This window comes from Lucilia sericata, unplaced genomic scaffold (genome assembly GCF_015586225.1).
Source record: "Lucilia sericata isolate MDLA Ls3-8-SP2 unplaced genomic scaffold, ASM1558622v1 Contig000040F_arrow, whole genome shotgun sequence".
Lineage (NCBI taxonomy): Eukaryota > Metazoa > Arthropoda > Insecta > Diptera > Calliphoridae > Lucilia > Lucilia sericata.
In genome coordinates, this window is record NW_023994078.1 from 428,503 (window position 1) to 449,562 (window position 21,060).

General features: G+C 32.5%; 1 protein-coding gene across 6 annotated transcripts in view; it reads right to left on the reverse strand.

Annotated features, from left to right (window-relative positions):
- Positions 1-21,060, reverse strand: part of LOC119613546 (growth/differentiation factor 8) — a 110,217-nt gene that overhangs the window by 5,309 nt on the left and 83,848 nt on the right. For 4 of the 6 annotated variants that reach the window (XM_037969576.1, XM_037969592.1, XM_037969599.1 and 1 more), the window contains exon 4: positions 18,261-18,813. The exons of 1 other annotated variant lie outside the window; for it this stretch is intronic. In XM_037969576.1, the coding sequence (XP_037825504.1) occupies positions 18,445-18,813 (369 nt within the window). In that variant the 3' untranslated portion in view covers positions 18,261-18,444. Of the gene's footprint in view, positions 1-18,260; positions 18,814-21,060 lie in introns of those variants that run through there. One more of the 6 variants, XM_037969570.1, reaches the window with a different exon arrangement.

A 21,060-nucleotide genomic window follows, 5' to 3' on the forward strand; every position in this document is an offset into this window, starting at 1 on the left:
CGCCGGAAACATAAGCGCTTGCCTTTCTTGCGGGCCTCCTCAATCTCGGGGCGCAGCACGTCATTGCATTTTGTTGTCGATAGCCTTCTGGATCAGCTGAAGGCTGTACTGCTGATGATGATGCTCAGCGAAAGGACATCGTTATCCAGGACACTCCACGGCAAATCAGCAGGCAGCAAAGGGTCTACCTCTGTGGCTATGGGTGGAGGAGTTACGACGCCATCTCTGATGGCCAACCAGACAAGGGACATCTGGCACCTTTTGCTCCTCTTCCTCATAGCGCTCTTCGTCCTCACTGTCCGTGAGCTCGTTAATGTCCCCGTTAAACATTATCACTATTAAATTGTTTTTTTTTCACTCTGTATTTTTAAGTTTTATTTATTGTTTTATTTTCACTTTGTCTATTTTATACTTTATTTTATTCTTTTCTATGTATTGTTTTTTTAATTTATTTAGTTTCTTCTTCTCCCTTTTTTTTCCTTTAATTTTTCACAAGGTTTTTTTATGCACTTAGCCGTGTCTCACACGTTGGCTTCTTGTTTAGTGCTAATTGCTAATGCAATTATTTTATATTGATACGTCACAACTTAGTTTACTGATCGCTTCCACTCATCTCTTATCTTGTTCGCTGGATCTACCTTCATTCAAAAATTATTTCTATTTCAGGTATTTTCTTTCTTGACCTTCTTTCTGCCTTTTTTAGGGTTTATAATTTCTTCATTTATTTTTCACTTTAGCTTTTAAACATTTTCACTGGAGTGGAATTTCTTTATTTCACTGATGTTCGTGGTGCGATATCTTTTCTGCCCTTCTCGTCTTATATCAACAATCACCGGAGATACCATCTTGTAGACCTGGTATGAAACTTCATATTTCGGGGCCAATTTAGCAACAAAGTTTTCACCTGCGTTAGACAAATGATACTCTTTTAAAATTACAAACTCACCAATTTCGGGCTTCCATGGTCTGCGACGTAGATTACGATATCTTAATATAATACCTTGATCCCTCGCAGCTTTACCTAATTTGTTCTTTACCAGACTGAATATTTGTTGAAAAACCAGAGACGAACTAATACCTGAAGTTCATCCCAGGTTTTTTGGTTCGCGCCCAAGTATTAGGATATCATTATCTTAACCGTCCTGTTGACACGTTCTGTTGTCTGTTATTAGGATATTTGGGACACCAGTTGCTCTTCGTAAGGGAACCAGCTCCGACCATTGGAAGAACTTATCTGTAAATACAAGAAGCATAGAATTTCCGTACTTTGACCGCGTAAGTGGACCACGGCATTGACACGTAAGGAATTTTCGAACGTATGTTTTTACGTACCGCTTGGAGATATTTGTGATAGTTTAGCGTATGCCTAAATGGCCGGTAGTTGGCGAGTCGTGGTTCTCTTCGAGTAGTCGTTGCCTTTGAGATGACGGAACGCAGAATTTGCATGGGGCGCTTTCAATGGAGTTTAGCCATTTAAGGGCGAAATGGTCTGTGATTATGTTAAAGTGGTATCCTTCGATATACGGCCTCATCTTCCTCACAGCCCATACTATTACCAGACATTACTTCTGTCTGCAGCGTAAATTCTTTCGAGAGGTCTGGGCATGCCAAAATGGGTGCTTCCGTAAGGGGCTTCTTCAGGGAATCGAATGCTTGTTGTTGTGGTTAATTCCATCTAAAATGTTTCCCTTTTTTGAGCAACGAAGTTAGGGTTAGTACAACACGTTTGAATGCCATTCTGTGTTACAAGATGTCCTAGATACCTGATCTCCTTTTGAAAGAATTTGCACTTTTCTTCGTTTACTTTAAGCCGGGCTTCTCGTAGTCTTCGCAGTACTTCTTTCAGATTTCTCATGTGTTCCTCTAGTGATCCGCCCAATACAAAAATATCGCCGCGCCAGTCACCCTATCTCAGAATTCTCGGCCATCTTAATCAACTCGTTCAAGGTTTTGAAATCATTTCTCCGAATGTACAACTGATATGCCACCGCGCAGTTCCGAAATATTTAATCGACTTGTTCATCTTTAGAGTACCCTGCATGAGAGTTCGGGCATAGTTCTTGGTAGCATATCAATATTTAATTTTAATTTTTTTAAATTTTTTTCTTTATTATTATACCCTCCACCACCATCAGTGGTGATAGAGGGTATATATAAGTTTGTCGTTCCGTGTGTAACACCAAGAAATATTCATCTAAGACCCAACAAAGTATATATATTCTGGGTCCTTATGAAATTCTGAGTCGATTTAGCTATGTCCGTCTGTCTGTCTGTCTGTGTAAAACACGCTCACGTTAAAACTAAGCTAAGCAAATCAACCAAATTGACCCAAAATATTTATTATTATCCTAAGCAGTTTGGTATTGAAAATCAGCAAAATCGGTTCACAACGTAAAAAGTTATGAGTAAAAATTTCAGACTACCTCGAAAAAAATTACGTGTTTTTCATAATTCTTTTGAAGTTTTCTCAGAAACTACCAAAGATATTTCGATGAATTTTGTCACACATTATTTTTTCATGGCAGTGATCAATTATGTTGAAAATCTTTAGAATCGATCAAATATTTCGTATAGCCCCCATACAAAGGTATATATTCCCGGAAATTAGTTTATCGTTAATAACTCCCTCAAATATATCGGTATCAACACTAAATTTTGTACATGCAAATATAATATGAACAGAAATCATACTGTCAATGTAGATCTCAGTCGGTCCACAATTGGCCATAGCTCCCATACAAGGTCCACTTCCGAAAATCACCTAAACGCACATATTTCATTGATGAATAAAGCTATTGTGATAAAATTCGAGTTAAATATATTTTGTGTACATACAAATCATTCTATCAAATTTTTTACGGATCGGTCCATTATTGGTCATAGCTCCCATATAAGGCCCACTTCCGAAAATCATTTAAAAGCTCATATTTCATTGTCATATAAAGCTATCTCGATGAAATTCGACACACATATGTTTAGTCTAAATATAAATCACTCCACGAAATTTTTTCCGGATAGGTCCATAATTGGTCATAGCTCCCATATAAAGTCCCCTTCCGAAAATCACTTAAACGCATATATTTCATTGAATTATAAAGCTATCGGGATAAAATTCGACGCAAAAATGTTTTGTATACATACAAATCATTTTACAAATTTTGTTACGGATCGGTCCATTATTGGTCATAGCTCCCATATAACCCCACTTCCGAAAATCACTTAAAAATACATATTTCATTGTCAAATAAAGCTATCATGATAAAATTCGACATAAACATATTTCGTATAAATATGAATTATTCTACAAAATTTTTTCCGGATAGACCCATAATTGGTCATAGCTCCCATATAAGGTCCACTTCCGAAAACCACACATATATTTCATTGAATTCTAAAGCTATTGGGATAAAATTCGACAAAAATACGTTTTCTGTACATTCAAATCATTTCACCAAATTTTTTACGGATCGGTCCATTATTGGTCATAGCTACCATATAAGGCCCACTTCCGAAAATCACTTAAAAGCACATATTTCATTGTCAAATAAAGCTATCGTGATAAAATTCGACACAAATATGTTTTGTCTTTATATGAGCCACTGTACGAAATTTTTTGCGGATAGGCTCATAATTGGTCATAGCTTCCATATAAGGTCCACTTCCGAAAATCACTTAAACGAATATATTTCATTAAATTCTAAAGCTATAAGGATAAAATTCGACTTGAATATGTTTTGTGTACATATAAATCATTCTACCACTTTTTCCCCTGATCGGTCCATTATTGGTCATAGCTACCATATAAGGCCCACTTCCGAAAATCACTTAAAAGCACATATTTCATTGTCAAATAAAGCTATCGTGATAAAATTCGACACAAATATATTTTGTCTTTATATGAATCACTCTACGAAATTTTTTCCGGATAGGCTCCCATAGGGGGTCCACTTACGAAAATCACTTAAACGCACATATTTCTTTGAATAATAAAGCTATCTGGATAAAGTACGACTTGAATATGTTTTGTGAGCATATAAATCATTCTACCAATTTTTTCCGGATTGTTCCATATATGGTAATAGGTCCTTCAAAAAAATCACTTAAACGCACATATTTCATTATCAAGTAAAGATATCATGATAAAATTCGACACAAATATGTTTTGTGTAAGGTCATAGCTCCTATACATATAAAGTCCACTTCCGAAAATCACCTAAACGCACATATTTCATTAATTAATAAATCTATTGTAGTAAAATTCGACTTGAATTTTTTTGGCATATAAATCATTATACGAAATTTTTTTCCTAATCATTTGATAATTGGTCACAACTCCCATATAAGGACCATTTCCGAAAATTACTCAAATGCACATTAACAATCAAAGTTATCGGGATAAAGTTCGACAAAAATGTGTATTTGGTATATATAAATCATTCTACGGATTTTTTCTTCCGGGTCCGTCCATAGGTTGTCTTAGCTCCCATATAAGTTATACTTCTGAAAATCACTTAATACCACTTAATTCGTAATTGAATGATTATATCCGGATAAAATTTAAAATGTTCTGTGTACAGATAAATCATTATATTAAAATGTTTTCAAACTGACCTATTAATATATGTACATTTTTCTCGACCTAATTAAAATTAGTTTGACATATGCATAAATGTTAGTACCCTCAATAAGGAAACAAAAATTTTGCCAAGTTATCTAAAAATTAGATAGTTAAATGGGTTTCAATAAAAAGTAGCTTGCTGGTGGAGGGTATTTAAGATTCGGCATAGCCGAATATAGCACTCTAACTTGTTTTTCTTTTTAAATTTCTTTTATTTACAATAGAATATTTTCTCTACAGAAGCCAACTTTCACCTCTAACTCCTATCCACCAATCGAATGTGATTCGTTTTGGTTAACAAAATCTCTTTTTGAATGTAAGTCCAAATTCCCTAAATTTTTAGATTTACCACTTCTTACCAAATCGAATGTAATTCGTCTGGTAGTGTAACTTTGTTTGGATGTAATCCAAAGAGCTAAATTTCTTGGATGTTATCCGAGAAATTCCTAATAGTTTTCTCCTCACTGTGTTTCTATTGGATGTAATCCAACAGAATCTGTTTCCCTAGTTTGAACCACAGCAATACTCAAAGTGTTTAAATTTCTCCAAGTCTTACCACCTAGATGTTGCAAACCAGAAGAGAGTAATATGCTGCCATCCAGCCTTTTTATATTCTTTTCTATGTCGCTTTGTCGCCTTCTCTCTGCTTTTCTTATTTCCTTTCACTCGGCCTCTCTTATCACAATTCGCACAATGCTGCATCCAACTTGCTATCATCCTTTACTCTCACTCATACATATGTAAACATTTTCCATTCTGTTCCCTTTCTCTCAGTACGTTTTTTCCATCGCTTCCATCCCATAAGCTCTCCATTCATTATAGACTCCACCACCATCAGTGGTGATAGAGAGTATGAATAAGTTTGTCATTCCATGTGTAACACCAAGAAATATTTATCTGAGACAAAGTATATATATTCCGGGTCCTTATCAAATTCAGAGTCGATTTAGCTATGTCCGTCTGTCTGTCTGTCTGTCTGTCTGCCTAAAACACGCTCACGTTAAAACCAAGCAAATGAAATAAACCAAATTCACAAAAAATATTCATTGTTGTCCTAAGCAGTTTGGTATTGGAAATCAGCAAAATCGGTTAACAACGTTAAAAGTTCTTAGTAAAAATTTCAGACTACCTCGAAAAAAATTACGCTTTCTTCGTATTTTTTAAGTCGTTTCTCAGAAAATACAGAAGATAATTCGATGAATTTTGTTACACGTTATTTTTTTACCCAGGGATTAACTATGTTGAAAATTAAAACAATCGATCCAAAATTTCTTATAGCCTCCATACAAAGGTACATATTTCCGGAAATGGATTTATCGTTAATAACTTCAATATACCGATATCAACATAAAATTTTGCACATATAAACATAATATGAACAAAAATCATACTACAAACGTAGATTTGTATCGGTATATAAATGGTCAAAGCTCCCATATAAGGTCCACTTCCGAAAATAACTTAAACAAATTTACAAATTTATTAACTCATAAAGCTATCGGGGTAAAATTCGACATGAATATGTTTTGTATATATATATAAATATTTATGCAAAATTTTTCCCAGATCGGTCCACAATTGGTCACAACTCCCATATAAGGATCATTTCCGAAAATAATTATATGCAATAAAAGGTATCGAGATAAAATTCAACTTGAATATGTTTTGTGTATATACACTCCCGCTCACTTAAATGGGTTCACTGTTTTGTTTACATTCAAATTAATATTTTGCAAAAAATAATGGACTAATTGGTTATATTAAAATTTTAATTAATACCATGATGTCTTATATATCACTAGATAGACACACATTAGTGCAATACTTAATAACCGATTTTTAATAATTTTTTTTTTCTAAAATACTACATTTTTGAACAATAATTTTTGGCTCATTTGAATAGGTTCGTCATCTTTAATTGATAAAAACAACAACAAATTGCATTTTTCATGAAACTTTTTTATTTTATAAACATTTTTACAAGGTTTTAGAAAAGATTTACTAAGGAGAATACCGTTACTTGATATAACTCCGAAAATTCGAGATGATAAAGAGTTATAAAGATTCTTAAGTAATGGCAAGGAAATTTCGGTCCAAGCCTTTTTAGTTCCTTCAATTTAGGATTCTTTTATGTCATACTGTCTGCCCGACCTATACACATTACGAGAAAGAATATCCGAAACCTTTTCAATAATAAATAGGTGAAAAGATTATGGAGGCCACTCCAAAATTTTTACATTCTGGCTTCAAATCCACCCTTTTACAGCCCTGGCGGTATGGATCGGGGCATTATATTTTTGAAATATCCACGGCAATGTTTCAAAGATATCCGAAAATGTAAAAAAACTGTTTCCAGTATGGCATTACAATTATTCAATACTAGATGAAATTTAAGCTCACATGTTTCATAATACGAAATTGCCCCCCACTACATCCCATATCTTCAACAGCTATGCAGACGACTCAGGTAGAGCTCTTCCTTTCAAAAATCATAAAAATAATGATTATATCGATCTGGACCTTCTAAATTAAACATTTTTTCGTCCGAAAAAACAAGATGTTTATATGGCTTTTTATAACCATGTGTTCACGTGCAAACTGAAGAGGTTTTCTCTTTACGAGTGGCAATTGGAGTGGCTTTTACTAATTTTTTAATATTTATAAAGCCTTGGCCCTTCTTACAATTCGTTTTACTGTAGCTTGCTGTAACATCCACTTTTTCTCTAATTTTTGCTACAGAATCACTTGACTTGGAGGCAAATTTTATGAAATCTCTTCTGTCCGCTTTTGTTTTGACTCTTTATGTAGTTCCATTTATGCTTTCTTAATATTCAAACAGTTTTCTTATACAATTGCGAATAACATTCTGAATTTGCCCTTTTTTTTTTTTTTTTGCCAAATTCCTGTGATTTTGGACAGTTTCCAAAAATGCTTGAATTTTGTCATTTTATTCTTTAGTTTATGCCTTACCGCAACCTATTTTTTTAAAAAAATATATTGTCTATATTCACAGACACTAGAATATGAATGGATTTTACTCACTGCCAGCAGTAAACTGATTTTATTCTGATTGAACCTAATCAATCGAGCCAAAAAATATGGCTAAAAAACGTAGTATGTTAGAAAAAAAATTATTAAAAATCCGCTATTAGGTATTGCGCTAATTTTTGTCAACATCATGTTATTATTTAAAATTTTAATATTACTAATTAGTCCATTAGTTTTTGCAAAAAATTAATTTGAATGTAATCAAAACAGTGAACCTATTTAAGTGAGCGGAAGTGTATAAATCAGTCGGTCCAAAAATAGTCATAGCTCTCATATAAGGCTCACTTCTGAATTATGTGGTCGTAGCCCCCATATAAGGCCAACAACATCGTTTAAAAAGTCCATATTCGAAAATCACTTAAAATAACGACGTAATCAAAATAAGTTCCATATAAGCATAAAGAAATTACAAAATGATAGTACCTTCACTACGACAACAAAACTTATGCCGAGTTATCAAAAACTAGATTGTTATATGAGTTTTAATAAAATGTAGCGTGCTGGTGTAGGGTATTTAAGATTCGGCATAGCCGAATATATCACTCAAACTTTTTTCTCTCTTGTTTGCTCCTAGTTTCCCGTATACTCTCGCTCTTCCTTGTCTTTCCTGTAAAAAAAAACTTGAACTACTGACAAATGTAATTCACCAGTAGTGTTTATCATTAGAGCAGAGCAAAACATTTTCTGTGCACGCGTGCTTTTCGATCGTTACTAAATTTACAACAACATACTCACATATATTAAAAACACATTCAGTCTCGTTTGAGCGTTCATTGAAAGTGGTTGTGTTGTCGCTTGTTTCATTCTTTTGTACATGAAAATCTGCTAATGCAGGGATGGACAACTATGTATGTTTTTAGAATTATGCAAAATAAATGTATTTTTAATGATTTTTTTAATCTCTTTAGCTGTTTTTAATATTTCAAAATTTATTTTTTTTGCAAATATGCCCGAATGGGTTATCAGAAGCATTTTTATGTGTTTGAAAATACTTTATTTTTCAAAATTTCACCCGAATCTAAAAAACAGTGTTTGATTTGTATTCATATTTTATTACTTAAAAAATTTATCAAAATTATTATAAAAACAAACCAATTAAAACAAATAAATCTTATTTATGAAAAAATTAATTAAGTAAAACAAAAACAACGTATATTTTCACTATTCATAGTGAACTGTATAAAAAAAAGAGAATTTTTTAAAAATATTCTAAAGAATGGTGAATTATTTAAAAAAACATCTATAAAAAACTAGCTTAATAAAAACAAATCATTTTCCCATTCTAAATTAAACATTTCTTTATTTGTTTCTCTAGCATCATGCGTACATCCAACCTCACTGCATGAAAGCACAAGCGAGACTAAGAGTGGGTTTTTGAGAAGGCAATCAAATACCAATTAATAATCAGATTAGTTAATTTAAAAATAAATTTAATCTTATGTTAATACCCTTTGATGTTTTTAAGTACAAGATTAAACTTCGCAGTGTTGCCATACAAAACAACAGAAAACGTCTCTGTTTGTTATCAAAACAATGCATATGTTATAAAAAAGAAGAAGACAATTGTAAATTTAATATGAAAATTAATGAAAACTTAAAGTAAAAACAAAAAAATGTATTTTGAAGTGTTCATAATTTATACTAATCAATAAATAGAACATTTTAATGTTTATATTTAAAAAATTGTATTAATTTTTTTGCATCAGCTGTTTACACTTTTGCATTTCGTGCTTAAGTTAAAACCACCTCCATTGGGCGCTTAAACTTGCAAACAAAATTAACTAATTGAGTACTCAAAAACATCTTTTGAGGATTAATTTTAATTTAATCGCTAATCTTTCACTTAAAGATTGGCCCTAAGTCGTTTTGTTTATTTTTATTCATTGTGGGAGTACAGCGTGTAAATATCTCAGAACGTTTTGTTTTAAAAATTAAAAATTAAATAGGTACATTTTCCAAAATAAACTAATTTTAATCTAAAATGCTTTCTTAAATAGATGCAAGCAAAGAAGTCTAATGACATTTACAAATTTTAATCTAAAAAACTAATACTTTTATTTAAAACACCACCATTTCAAAATTAACATTTTCCATGCCTGTGTTGAATTCTATATGAGAGTACGAATCGATCTCTTTTCTTATTTTTCGCTCTTGCAAAAACCGACCAATAGCAGGCGTTGCCTGGCTCTGCATTAGAGATATTGTGGGGAATGTAATTCACCTTTCGATGGATGTGAGTCATTGTGACTTCAATACTGGTGAATGTAATTCACCACCAAAAGAAATCATGAACTTAACAAATTTCACTTTTTTTGTTTGTTTTGTTTTTATTATATTATTTATGTTTATATCTTGTAGACAAATTTTATGTTTTTTTTTTAATTTTATTTACATATATGTAAGTATGTATGTAGGGGAAAATCTTCAGAAGATTTTCTTCCTCACATTTTCCCCTTTCATTTAGTGAACACGCGGCCGCTAACATTTCCACTAGCCGAAATGCGTATCGCGGTAGGAAATACCATCGACCTCTCGCCAAAAAACATAAGCGCTTGCTCCTCTTCCTCATAGCGCTCCTCGTCCTCACTGTCCGTGAGCTCGTTAATGTCCCCGTTAAACATTATCACTATTAAATTGTTTTTTTAATTCTCTTTTTTTAAGTTTTTAATTTTATTTATTGCTTTATTTTCACTTTGTCTTTTTTGTATATATTTTACTTTATTTTATTATTTTCTATGTATTGTTTTTTTTTTTAATTTATTTGGTTTCTTCTTCTCCCTTTGTTTGTTTTTATACCCACCATCAAAAAAGATGGGGGGTATATTGATTTTGTCATTACGTTTGTAACACATCGAAATATTGGCCATAGACCCACAAAAATATATATATTCTGGATCCTCATCAAGACGATCTAGCCATGTCTGTCCGTCTGTCTGTTGAAAGCACGATAGAGCCCGAATGGAAAAAGCTAGAGGGTTGAAATTTCACATAAATATTTCTTATAGGTTAGGTTTGTTTGGTATTGAAAATGGGCAATATCGATCTACGTTTTCTGATAGCCCCCATACAAGTGGCCTCGAAAAGCAGCTTTAACAGCCATAACTTGTTTAAAAATACGAATATAGCGATGAAATTCGACATAAGTAAGTTCCTTATGATTAAAAATCACTATGCTAAATTTTATGAGGATCGGTCCATAATTGACCCTACCTCCATATAAGGTCCCCTTCAGAAAATGACTTTAACGCTCATTACTGGCTTAAAAATACAAGTATATAGATGAAATTCGACACAAATAAATTTAATACGAACCAAATTCTGTCTACCAAATTTTATGAGGATCGACCCATAATTGACCCTACCCCCCTATATAAGGTCCCCTTCAGAAAATTACTTTAACGCTTATTACTGGCCTAAATATACGAGTATATAGATGAAATTCGACATAAGTAAGTTTCATTCGAGTTAAACGAGGTTTGATGGTGGGTATATAAGATTCGGCATAGCCGAATATAACACTCTTACTTGTTTTACCTTTAATTTTTCACAAGGTTTTTTTATCCACTTAGTCGTGTCTTACACGTCGGCTTGTTTAGTACTAATAGCTAATGCAATTATTTTATATTGATACGTCACAACTTGGTTTACTGATCGCTTCCACTGATCTCTTACCTTGTTCGCTGGATCTACCTTTTTAGTTCTATCCCTTTAAGGTATTCTCTTCATTCAAAAACTATCTTTATTTCGGGTATTTTGTTTCTTGACCTTCTTTTGGCTAAATATTGCCGTTCATCTTTAAGAAATCTGGGAATTTATCCGGGTTTGCTTGGTTTTCCTTTCTTCTTCGTTGCCACCACTCACACACGTTATCTTATTCCTCAACGACTTGGCAAACATCAATCGGATCTCGGGAAAGTGCATCTGCAACCACGTTTAATTTTCCTTTCCGCAATCGTATTTCGAAATCATATTGCTGCAACTCGAGATCCCACCTAGAAATTCTCCCGGAAGGGCTTTCAATGGAGTTTAGCTATTTAAGGGCGAAATGGTCTGTGATTATGTTAAAGTGGTATCCTTCGAGATACGGCCTCATTTTCCTCACAGCCCACACTATTGCCAGACATTTCTCCTCCGTGACCGAATAATAAGAAATGCACCTATACCATAATCACAAGCATCTGTCTGCAGCGTAAATTCTTTCGAGAAGTCTGGGCATGCCAAAATGGTTGCTTCCGTAAAGGGCTTCTTCAGGGAATCGAATGCTTGTATGCCGTCGAAGGTGATAATATAGGTTGGTGAGGAGACCTTCCGTCAAAGGAAACAGTTGGAAACTCTAGAGTAGTTGGTGTTGCACTTCGGCTATGTCTCGGCTATGTCTATTCTTTTTTTTACAATAGAATATTTTACTTCCTCTACTGTGGCCAACATTCACCTCTAACTCCTATCCACCAATCGAATGTGATTCGTTTTGGTTAACAAAATCTCTTTTTGTATGTAAGTCCAAGTTGCCTAAATTATTAGATGTTATCCAGGAATTTGCTAATGCTCTTACGAATAATCCTACAACTGACTCTTGTATACCAAATCGAATGTAATTCATCAGGCAGTGTAACTCCAAACACCTAAATTTATTGGATGTTAACTGAGAAATTCCTAATAGTTTTCTCCTCACTGTGTTTCTATTGTATGTAATCCAACAGAATCGGTTTCCCTAAGTGTACTGTTCTGATTGTTTAAACTTCGCCGAGTCTTACAACCTCGATCATGGCGAAACTAATAAGGTGAAGTCATTTCAACAGTTGATTGTTTTTTGTCCATAGAAATTTAGCCCGACGCTGTCAATCTCCATATAAAAAAATTCTCTCTCAAAACCGACGCTGTCAAACTCCATATATAAAAAATTGAATGAATTCGCCGCAAAATGAAATGACTTCTCCTTATAATAAAGGAGTGTATAATAATAATCTTGGGTGCCCCGGTAGGCTAGTTGGTAGTGTGCTAGCCTGTCAGTCTGGGGGTTGTGGGTTCGATTCCCAGCAGAGATCCTGGTCTGCTGCACTACAACGGTCGTATGGTTATCGTCACCCTGCTCGCTAAATTAGGTTAGAATATAATTTGTAATTGTATTGTAATGGAAAAATAAATAATACTCTTATGCCGAAAATAAAGGATCGATCCATAAAGGCCAGCATTTCGAAATTCAATTTATCTTTACAACATTTCTAAAGCAATCTGTATAGGGTCGCATATCGAAATTAACCTCAACTTGACATTTTTCCTAACCCAAAGTGAAAATATTTAACATAAAAAAAGATTCTTTTATGTGTTTGTATCACTATCCCATTCCTACGTATGTATATAGATTTTAGTGATAAATCGCTGACTTTTTAGAATAATATAAGAAATCTGAAAAATTTAGCTAGTTTTTTTTAGCTATTTCTTTTCAGAATCATATAATAAATATTATTTTGACGATTTATCGCTAAATTTTTCAAAATGTCTTGAATTTAGCTATTTTCTAGCTATTTTTCAGTCGACTTTAGCGATATTTTTGGAAAAAAGTTGGCAACAGTGTCGCTTTGTAGCATTCTCTCTGCTTTTTTTATTTCATTTTATGCGGCCTCTCTTATCACAATACGCCGCAACTCATGCTGCATCCAACTCGCTCTTATCTTTTACTTTCATCCATGTTTACGTCGCCTTTATTTTCCATTCTGTTCTATTTCTCTCAGTACGTTTTCTCCATCGCTTCCATCCCATAAGTTCTCCATTAATTTTTCCCTATTGTTTGCTCCTAGTTTCCCCTTCCCGTATACTCTCGCTCTTCCTTGTCTTTCCTGTAAAAAAACTTGAACTACTGACAAATGTAATTCAACAGTAGTGTTTGTCATTAGAGTTATTGTGGGGAATGTAATTCACAACCTTTTCGATGGATGTAATCCATCGTACCTCAAATACTTTTGAATGTAATTCACCACCAAAAATAATCAAGACCTTAACAAATTTAATTTTTTTGTTTGTTTTGTTTTTATTATATTATTTATGTTTTTATATTAATTTTATTTACATATACATATATAAGTATGTATGTAGGGGAAAATCTTCAGAAGATTTTCTTCCTCACATCCTTCGAAAGCTTTGTGGATGCGTTTTGCAAGGTCTAATAGCTGAAAAGTTACACTCATTTGAATAAAACCCTGTATAACAAAAATGTAAAACTTTGACCCCCACTATGTCCGGCAGTTCTGGAACGATAGCGGTGAAAATTTGTATCTGGTCTACTATCCAATTTCATCAAAATCGGAATACATCGATTTTTAAAGTTGGGTCACTTGACACGAAATATGTATATTCTCTTTCAGAAAATTTGTTTAAATAAATATAAGTGAAAAAGGTATAATTTTGCATTTTAAAATAAATTTAGCATTTTTTTTTGCTTTTTTTGGATGGGATTTAGCTGCAAAATTTTTTAGAGACCTGGTCATTCTGTAAACAAGCAAATATAATCTGTACGATGTTGCTGTTTTCTGGTGGCTGCATGCAAAAATACCAATAAAACGAAATTTTTAGATGTTGTCTCAGATTTTTGCTTATATCTCCGTTATTTATGGACTGATTTTGCTATTTTTAATTAGAAGACTTCTCGAAAGCGTATCAGATAGAATTATTGAAGATTTAGATCCCAAAGATATCTGGGGTCTTCAGAAAATTGATTTCAACAGATGGACAGACAGACAGACTGATCCATGAATGTTAAAAACGGAATGACAAAAAAACTCAATTTACTATAAATTCACAATTTTACACCAGTATATGCAAGATTTTTTTTAGAATTCGTGAAAAAATTAACGGACTATTCGATTATACTGAACTAGCTATACCCAGTGTGCTTCGCTACCCTCATCGTAATGGAATAAAATAAATATCATTATTGTAAATGTATATATATCTGCAATATCAAAAATTCCCCTTTGAGAGAACTCTTTAAGTTTGATTTTATGATTCTAGTCTCAATATTACAGAAAATTAAAAAAAACAGTTGAAGAACGAAAAAGTACCAGACAGTGGCTTTTTATATATTTTCATTAAATCAGGATGACGCATAAAGATTTTTATACAATCAGGAAGCTACATGTCCAATTTTATGTTTTTAGGTTCAATATTATAGAAAATTCAAAAAGTATTAGTAAAAGAATAAAAAAGTACCAGAGTATCCTTTTTAAATTTTCGTTCAATTGGGATACTGCGTGTTTAATTTTATGTTTATATTAAATATTTTAGAAAGCTCTAAAAGTACCAATACCAGTGAAGTACGAAAAAGTACCAAAAAACCTATTTTATTTAATTTCATGTTCCTAAGTTCAATATTATAGAAAATTCAAAAAGTACCAGAAAATATTCCAGTTTAAATTTTCATTCACTCAAGTCCCTGATTGCTTTTATAGATTCTAATTAACTCCGGCTCCACATGCTTAATTTCATGTTTCTAGGATCAATATTATAAAAAACACAAAAAGTACCTTTTGAAGTACGAAAAAGTACCAAAAAGTGCCATTTTATAGGTTCTCACTTAATCCAGGCTCTAAACGCTTAATTTCATGTTTCTAGGTTCAATATTATAGAAAATTCAAAATGTACCTTTTAAAGAACGAAAAAGTACCAAAAAGTCCCCTTTTATAGGTCTCCACTTAATCCGGGCTCTACATGCTTAATTTCACGTTTCTAGGTTCAATATTATACAAAAATCCAAAAAGTACCTTTTAAAGAACGAAAAAGTTCCAAAAAGTCCCCTTTTATATGTTCTCACTTAATCCAGGCTCTACATACTTAATTTCATGTTTCTAGGTTCAATATATAAAAAATTCAAAAAGTACCTTTTGATGAACGAAAAGTCCCCTTTTATAGATTCTCATTTACTCCGGGCTCTACATGCTTAATTTCATGTTTCTAGGTTAAATTTTATAAAAAACTCAAAAAGTACCAGTCGAAGAACGAAAAAGTACCAAAAAGTCCCCTTTTATAGATTCTCATTTACTCCGGTCTCTACATGTTTAATTTCATGTTTCTAGGTTCAATATTATAGAAAATTCAAAAAGTACCTTTTGAAGAACGAAAAAGTACCAAAAAGTCCCCTTTTATAGATTCTTATTTACTCTGGGCTCTACATGCTTAATTTCATGTTTCTAGGTTAAATTTTATAGAAAACTCAAAAAGTACCAGTCGAAAGACGAAAAAGTACCAAAAAGTCCCCTTTTATAGATTCTCATTTACTAAGGACTCTACATGCTTAATTTCATGTTTCTATGTTAAATTTTATAGAAAAATCAAAAAGTACCAATCGAAGAACAAAAAAGTACCAAAAAGGTCCTCTTTTATAGTTTCCAATTTACTCCGGGCTCTATATGCTTAATTTCATGTTTTTAGGTTCAATTTTATAGAAAAATTAAAAAGTACCAGTCGAAGAACGAAAAAGTACCAAAAAGTCCCCTTTTATATATTCTCATTAACTAAGGCCTCCGCGTGCTTAATTTCATGTTTCTAGGTTTAATTTGATAGAAAACTCAAAAAGTACCAGTCGAAGGACGAAAAAGTACCAAAAAGTCCCCTTTTATAGATTCTCATTTACTAAGGGCTCTACATGCTTAATTTCATGTTTCTAGGTTAAATTTTATAGAAAACTCAAAAAGTACCAGTCGAAGGACGAAAAAGTACCAAAAAGTCCCCTTTTACAGATTCTCATTTACTAAGGGCTCTACATGCTTAATTTCATGTTTCTAGGTTAAATTTTATAGAAAACTCAAAAAGTACCAGTCGAAGGACGAAAAAGTACCAAAAAGTCCCCTATTATAGATTCTCATTTACTCTGGGCTCTACATGCTTAATTTCATGTTTCTAGGTTAAATTTTATAGAAAACTCAAAAAGTACCAGTCGAAAGACGAAAAAGTACCAAAAAGTCCCCTTTTATAGATTCTCATTTACTAAGGACTCTACATGCTTAATTTCATGTTTCTAGGTTAAATTTTATAGAAAACTCAAAAAGTACCAGTCGAAAGACGAAAAAGTACCAAATAGTCCCCTTTTATAGATTTTCATTTAATAAGGGCTCTACATGCTTAATTTCATGTTTCTAGGTTATATTTTATAGAAAACTCAAAAAGTACCAGTCGAAGGACGAAAAAGTACCAAATAGTCCCCTTTTATAGATTCTCATTTACTAAGGGCTCTACATGCTTAATTTTATGTTTCTAGGTTAAATTTTATAGAAAACTCAAAAAGTACCAGTCGAAGGACGAAAAAGTACCAAAAAGTCCCCTTTTATAGATTCTCATTAGCTAAGGCCTCCGCATGCTTAATTTCATGTTTCTAGGTTAAATTTTATAGAAAACTCAAAAAGTACCAGTCGAAGGACGAAAAAGTACCAAAAAGTCCCCTTTTATAGATTCTCATTTACTCCGGTCTCTACATATTTAATTTCATGTTTCTACGTTCCATATTATAGAAAATTCAAAAAGTACCTTTTGAAGAACGAAAAAGTACCAAAAAGTCCCATTTTATAGATTCTCATTTACTCCGAGCTTTACATGCTTAATTTCATGTTTCTAGCTTTAATTTTAAAGAAAACTCAAAAAAGTACCTGTGTAGAACGAAAAAGTAGCGAAAAGTCCCTTTATTATTAATTTCATGTTTCTATTTCAATATCATAGAAAACTCAAAAAGGACCAGTTGGAGAATGAAAAGTACCAAAAAATATCACTTGGTACCGGGGTTACATAACACCATTAGGATATTTAGTGTTTCTAAATTTAAAAATTTTATCTATATGAATAAAATCAAATTTCCCGTTTTTACCCCTTTTGGTACTTTTTTGCTCCCCATTAACGAAATAAAAATTCTATTCCAAAAAGTTGCAACATCGTAGTGGGAGCCCGTTATTATGTATTCATATGTATAAGTTAATAAACCAAAAACAATGTTTTATTAAAAAAGTACCAAAAATAGGTACAATTTTAACCCCTTAAACGTCCGAATATCCAAAAAGTACTAAATTCATATTTTTATTTTTTCGTTAAGTTATGAAGGAGTCAAAAATATTTTTTGAATGTGCACTGGTTTAAAAGATACATGGGGTGCGAAAAAAGTACCAAATACAGTTTTTACCCGTTTATTCCCTAAAGGGGCCAAATTTTAAAAAAGGACCAGACACCTGTCCGTTTATTTTTTAAATGAACGGCGATAAGCTTTAAACTGTTTTTGTATCTTTTCTAGTTTAGGAGATATAAGGTTACCGAATTTACCCGTTTTTACCCTTTTTTACCCCCTAAACATTCGAATTTCCAAAAATCCCGTCTTAGTGGATCTATTTGGCGGGAGACCAACCTCCTGTCCAAATTTCAGCTCTTTAGCTTCAACCGTTTAGGCTGTGCGATGATGAATCAGTCAGTGAATCAGTCAGTCAGTCAGTCAGTCAGTCAGTAACGTTAGAATTTTATATATATATAGATAACGTTTTGGCAGCATCTATTTCAATCTTGTTATATATATGGTATATGGCTCATGTGTATGATGTGGTTTAAAAATACATAGACTAATGGCTGAAAATTAGATATTTTTTTTATTTAAATTTTATTTAATAAATGACATACATATGTACATACTGTACTATTATTGTTTTGATTCAAACTATCCATAGAACACAACAAGGACTTTTTAATACAAAAATTACAGCCATATCCGAAAACAGAATTAATTTTAATTTGCCCCTTATCTGTATTACCCATCAGGAACAACTGCATTTTTCAACGGACATGTTTGGTATAGTGCTGTACATAAGTTTGTTATTGTTATCAAAATACAAAAGTGCAAGAGGACTCAACTTTTGTGGTGAACAGCACGGCTTAGCCGATGTCGTAAGCGATGTTATGTGAGTGTGTGTATACTTCTCCAAATAGCCGACATTACACTCTCCATTACAGAAGTATGCGTCAAAATGTTGAGGTGCAACAATAAAATTCCATCCGAAATTTGTGAAGTTAACTTTCAGGGGGTAGCGACAACAGCGCACTTCATTATCGCTTTCGCGACAGTCCAGCGCAGCATTTCGTTTGTAACGATTTTTTACTTTTGTCACAATTTCTATGTGCATTGTCTGGAAAATAAATATTAATTATTTTATAATTGGCAATTACACATACATTTTATTTTTTTTAGTAAAGAGGTACTTATTTATATTTAAGAGTGGTTATAAATAATTTTGTATTATAAGTTACTATATTTTCAAATTTCCCACGATCCCGGGAATTCCCGCCAAGAAAGAATTTTAAGAATATAGCAGCCATTTAAATACAATTTGGTATTATTTTTAAGATATTTATAGCTAGATACAAATAAAAAGGGGAAACAAATTAAATAAAAAGAAATTAATGGACACGATATATTTATTGTAAATAGCATTTTTTGTCAAAAATATTACATAAAACTGAGGAAAATATTGTGTGCGGGAATTTCCGCACAATTTCCCGGGAAATCGGGATTTTAAAATTTTGTGGAATGCCCGTGAAAAACACTAATTTACAAGAAAGTGAAGTAAGTATGTACTACGTAGAGCATTTCTAATAAGTGATAACATTAAAAAAATAAACTTATTTCCTGCTCCTTTTCATGGAAAAAGTTTGTGGAGAATCTTGTGTGGAGTGAAAATAATTTTAATTTAGAAATATGTATTTAGAAACTCTGAATCTAATCTTTGAATTTTGTATATTTGTACCCTTAATTTTGTGTGTTCTTTAAGCTACGTTCATAATGAGAGTACTCTAGCAAATTGTATCCGTTTCTTTTTATCAACAATATTTTAAATTTTACTATATCGTTTAAATTCACTCCAGGGTGGAGTACTCTATCATTGTAGCTTAAAAGGGACACATATGTACTTTAAGTGTGGTCTAGGAGTATTTCTTCAGATTTGTATTATGTTTCCAAATTGTATGGTTCATGTTTTTTTTGGCTGTGTTGCCTAGAAATTTGTTGTTATAATAAAGTGAATGTAAAAATATACATAACATCCAATCGTATCGCTCATTTACTACAAGACCGACACAAATAAAAAAATAATATTTTTGAATAATTTTTTAAATAACTTTCAAATAGATCGCCGGATTTGAGAAATGAAAACTTATCGATAATGTAGGTGTTAGTATGTTTCTCATCTGAACTTAAATTAAATTTTTACTTATCAAATATACGAGAAAAATTGGGTTTTAACGTTTACAAAACAAGCAAGAATTTATAGTCGGGCCAGGCCGACCATATGATACCCTACACCAGTGATTATGTTACAAATTTTGATTACTTCTTTAATAATTATTATAATAAAGCATTTTAATTTTTCCCTTAATTCATAAATATTTTAACATTTTGTTGACAAGAAAGCGATTTTTTAAAAGAATGGTAATATGAGTTTGGACGATTTTTTGAGTAATACAAGAACATTCAAAATATTTATGAGCTCAAAAGCCCTATTCGGTGGGTACTTTTGTACGGGGGCTATACGATTAATGGACCAATTGTTTTCTATGTCCACCATCAAAAAAGATGGGGGGGTATATTGGTTTTGTCATTCCGCTTGTAACACTTTGAAATATTGGTCATAGACCCACAAAAATATATATATTCTGGGTCCTTATTATAGCAATGAAATTTAACATAAGTAAGGCTCTTATGATCCAAAACCTTTCTACCACTTTTTAAGATCGGCCCATAATTGATCCTACCTCCCTATAAGGTCCCCTTCAGAAAATGACTATAACGATCATTACTTGCTTAAAAGTGCGAGTATAGCGATGCAATTCGAATCACATAAGTTTCATGCGAGCCAAAAACTTTATGTGGTTTGGTTAATAATTCCCCCATATAAGGTCCCCTTCAAAAAATGACTTTAACGATCATTGCTGGCTTAAAAATACTAGTATAGCTATGAAATTAGACATAAGTAAGTCTCTTATGATCCAAAGCCTATCTACCAAATTTTGTGTGGATCGGCCCATAATGCGATAAAATTCGACCCAAGTAAGTTCCTTGCGAACCAAAATCTCTTAACCAAATTTAATGTGGATCGGTCCATAATTGACCTTACCCCACTATAAGATCCCCTTCAGATAATTAATTTAATGCTCATTACTGGCTTAAAAGTACGAGTATAGAGATGAAATTCGACATAAGTAAGTTTCTTACGAGACCGAACCTCTCTACTGACTTTTATAAGAATCTGCATAGGATTGACCCCATATAAGCTTCCCTTCAGGAAATGCCTTTAGAGCTCATTACTGGCTTAAAAATACGAGAAAAGCTATGAAATTCGACATACATACATATGTATGTTTTATACGAGTTCAAATCT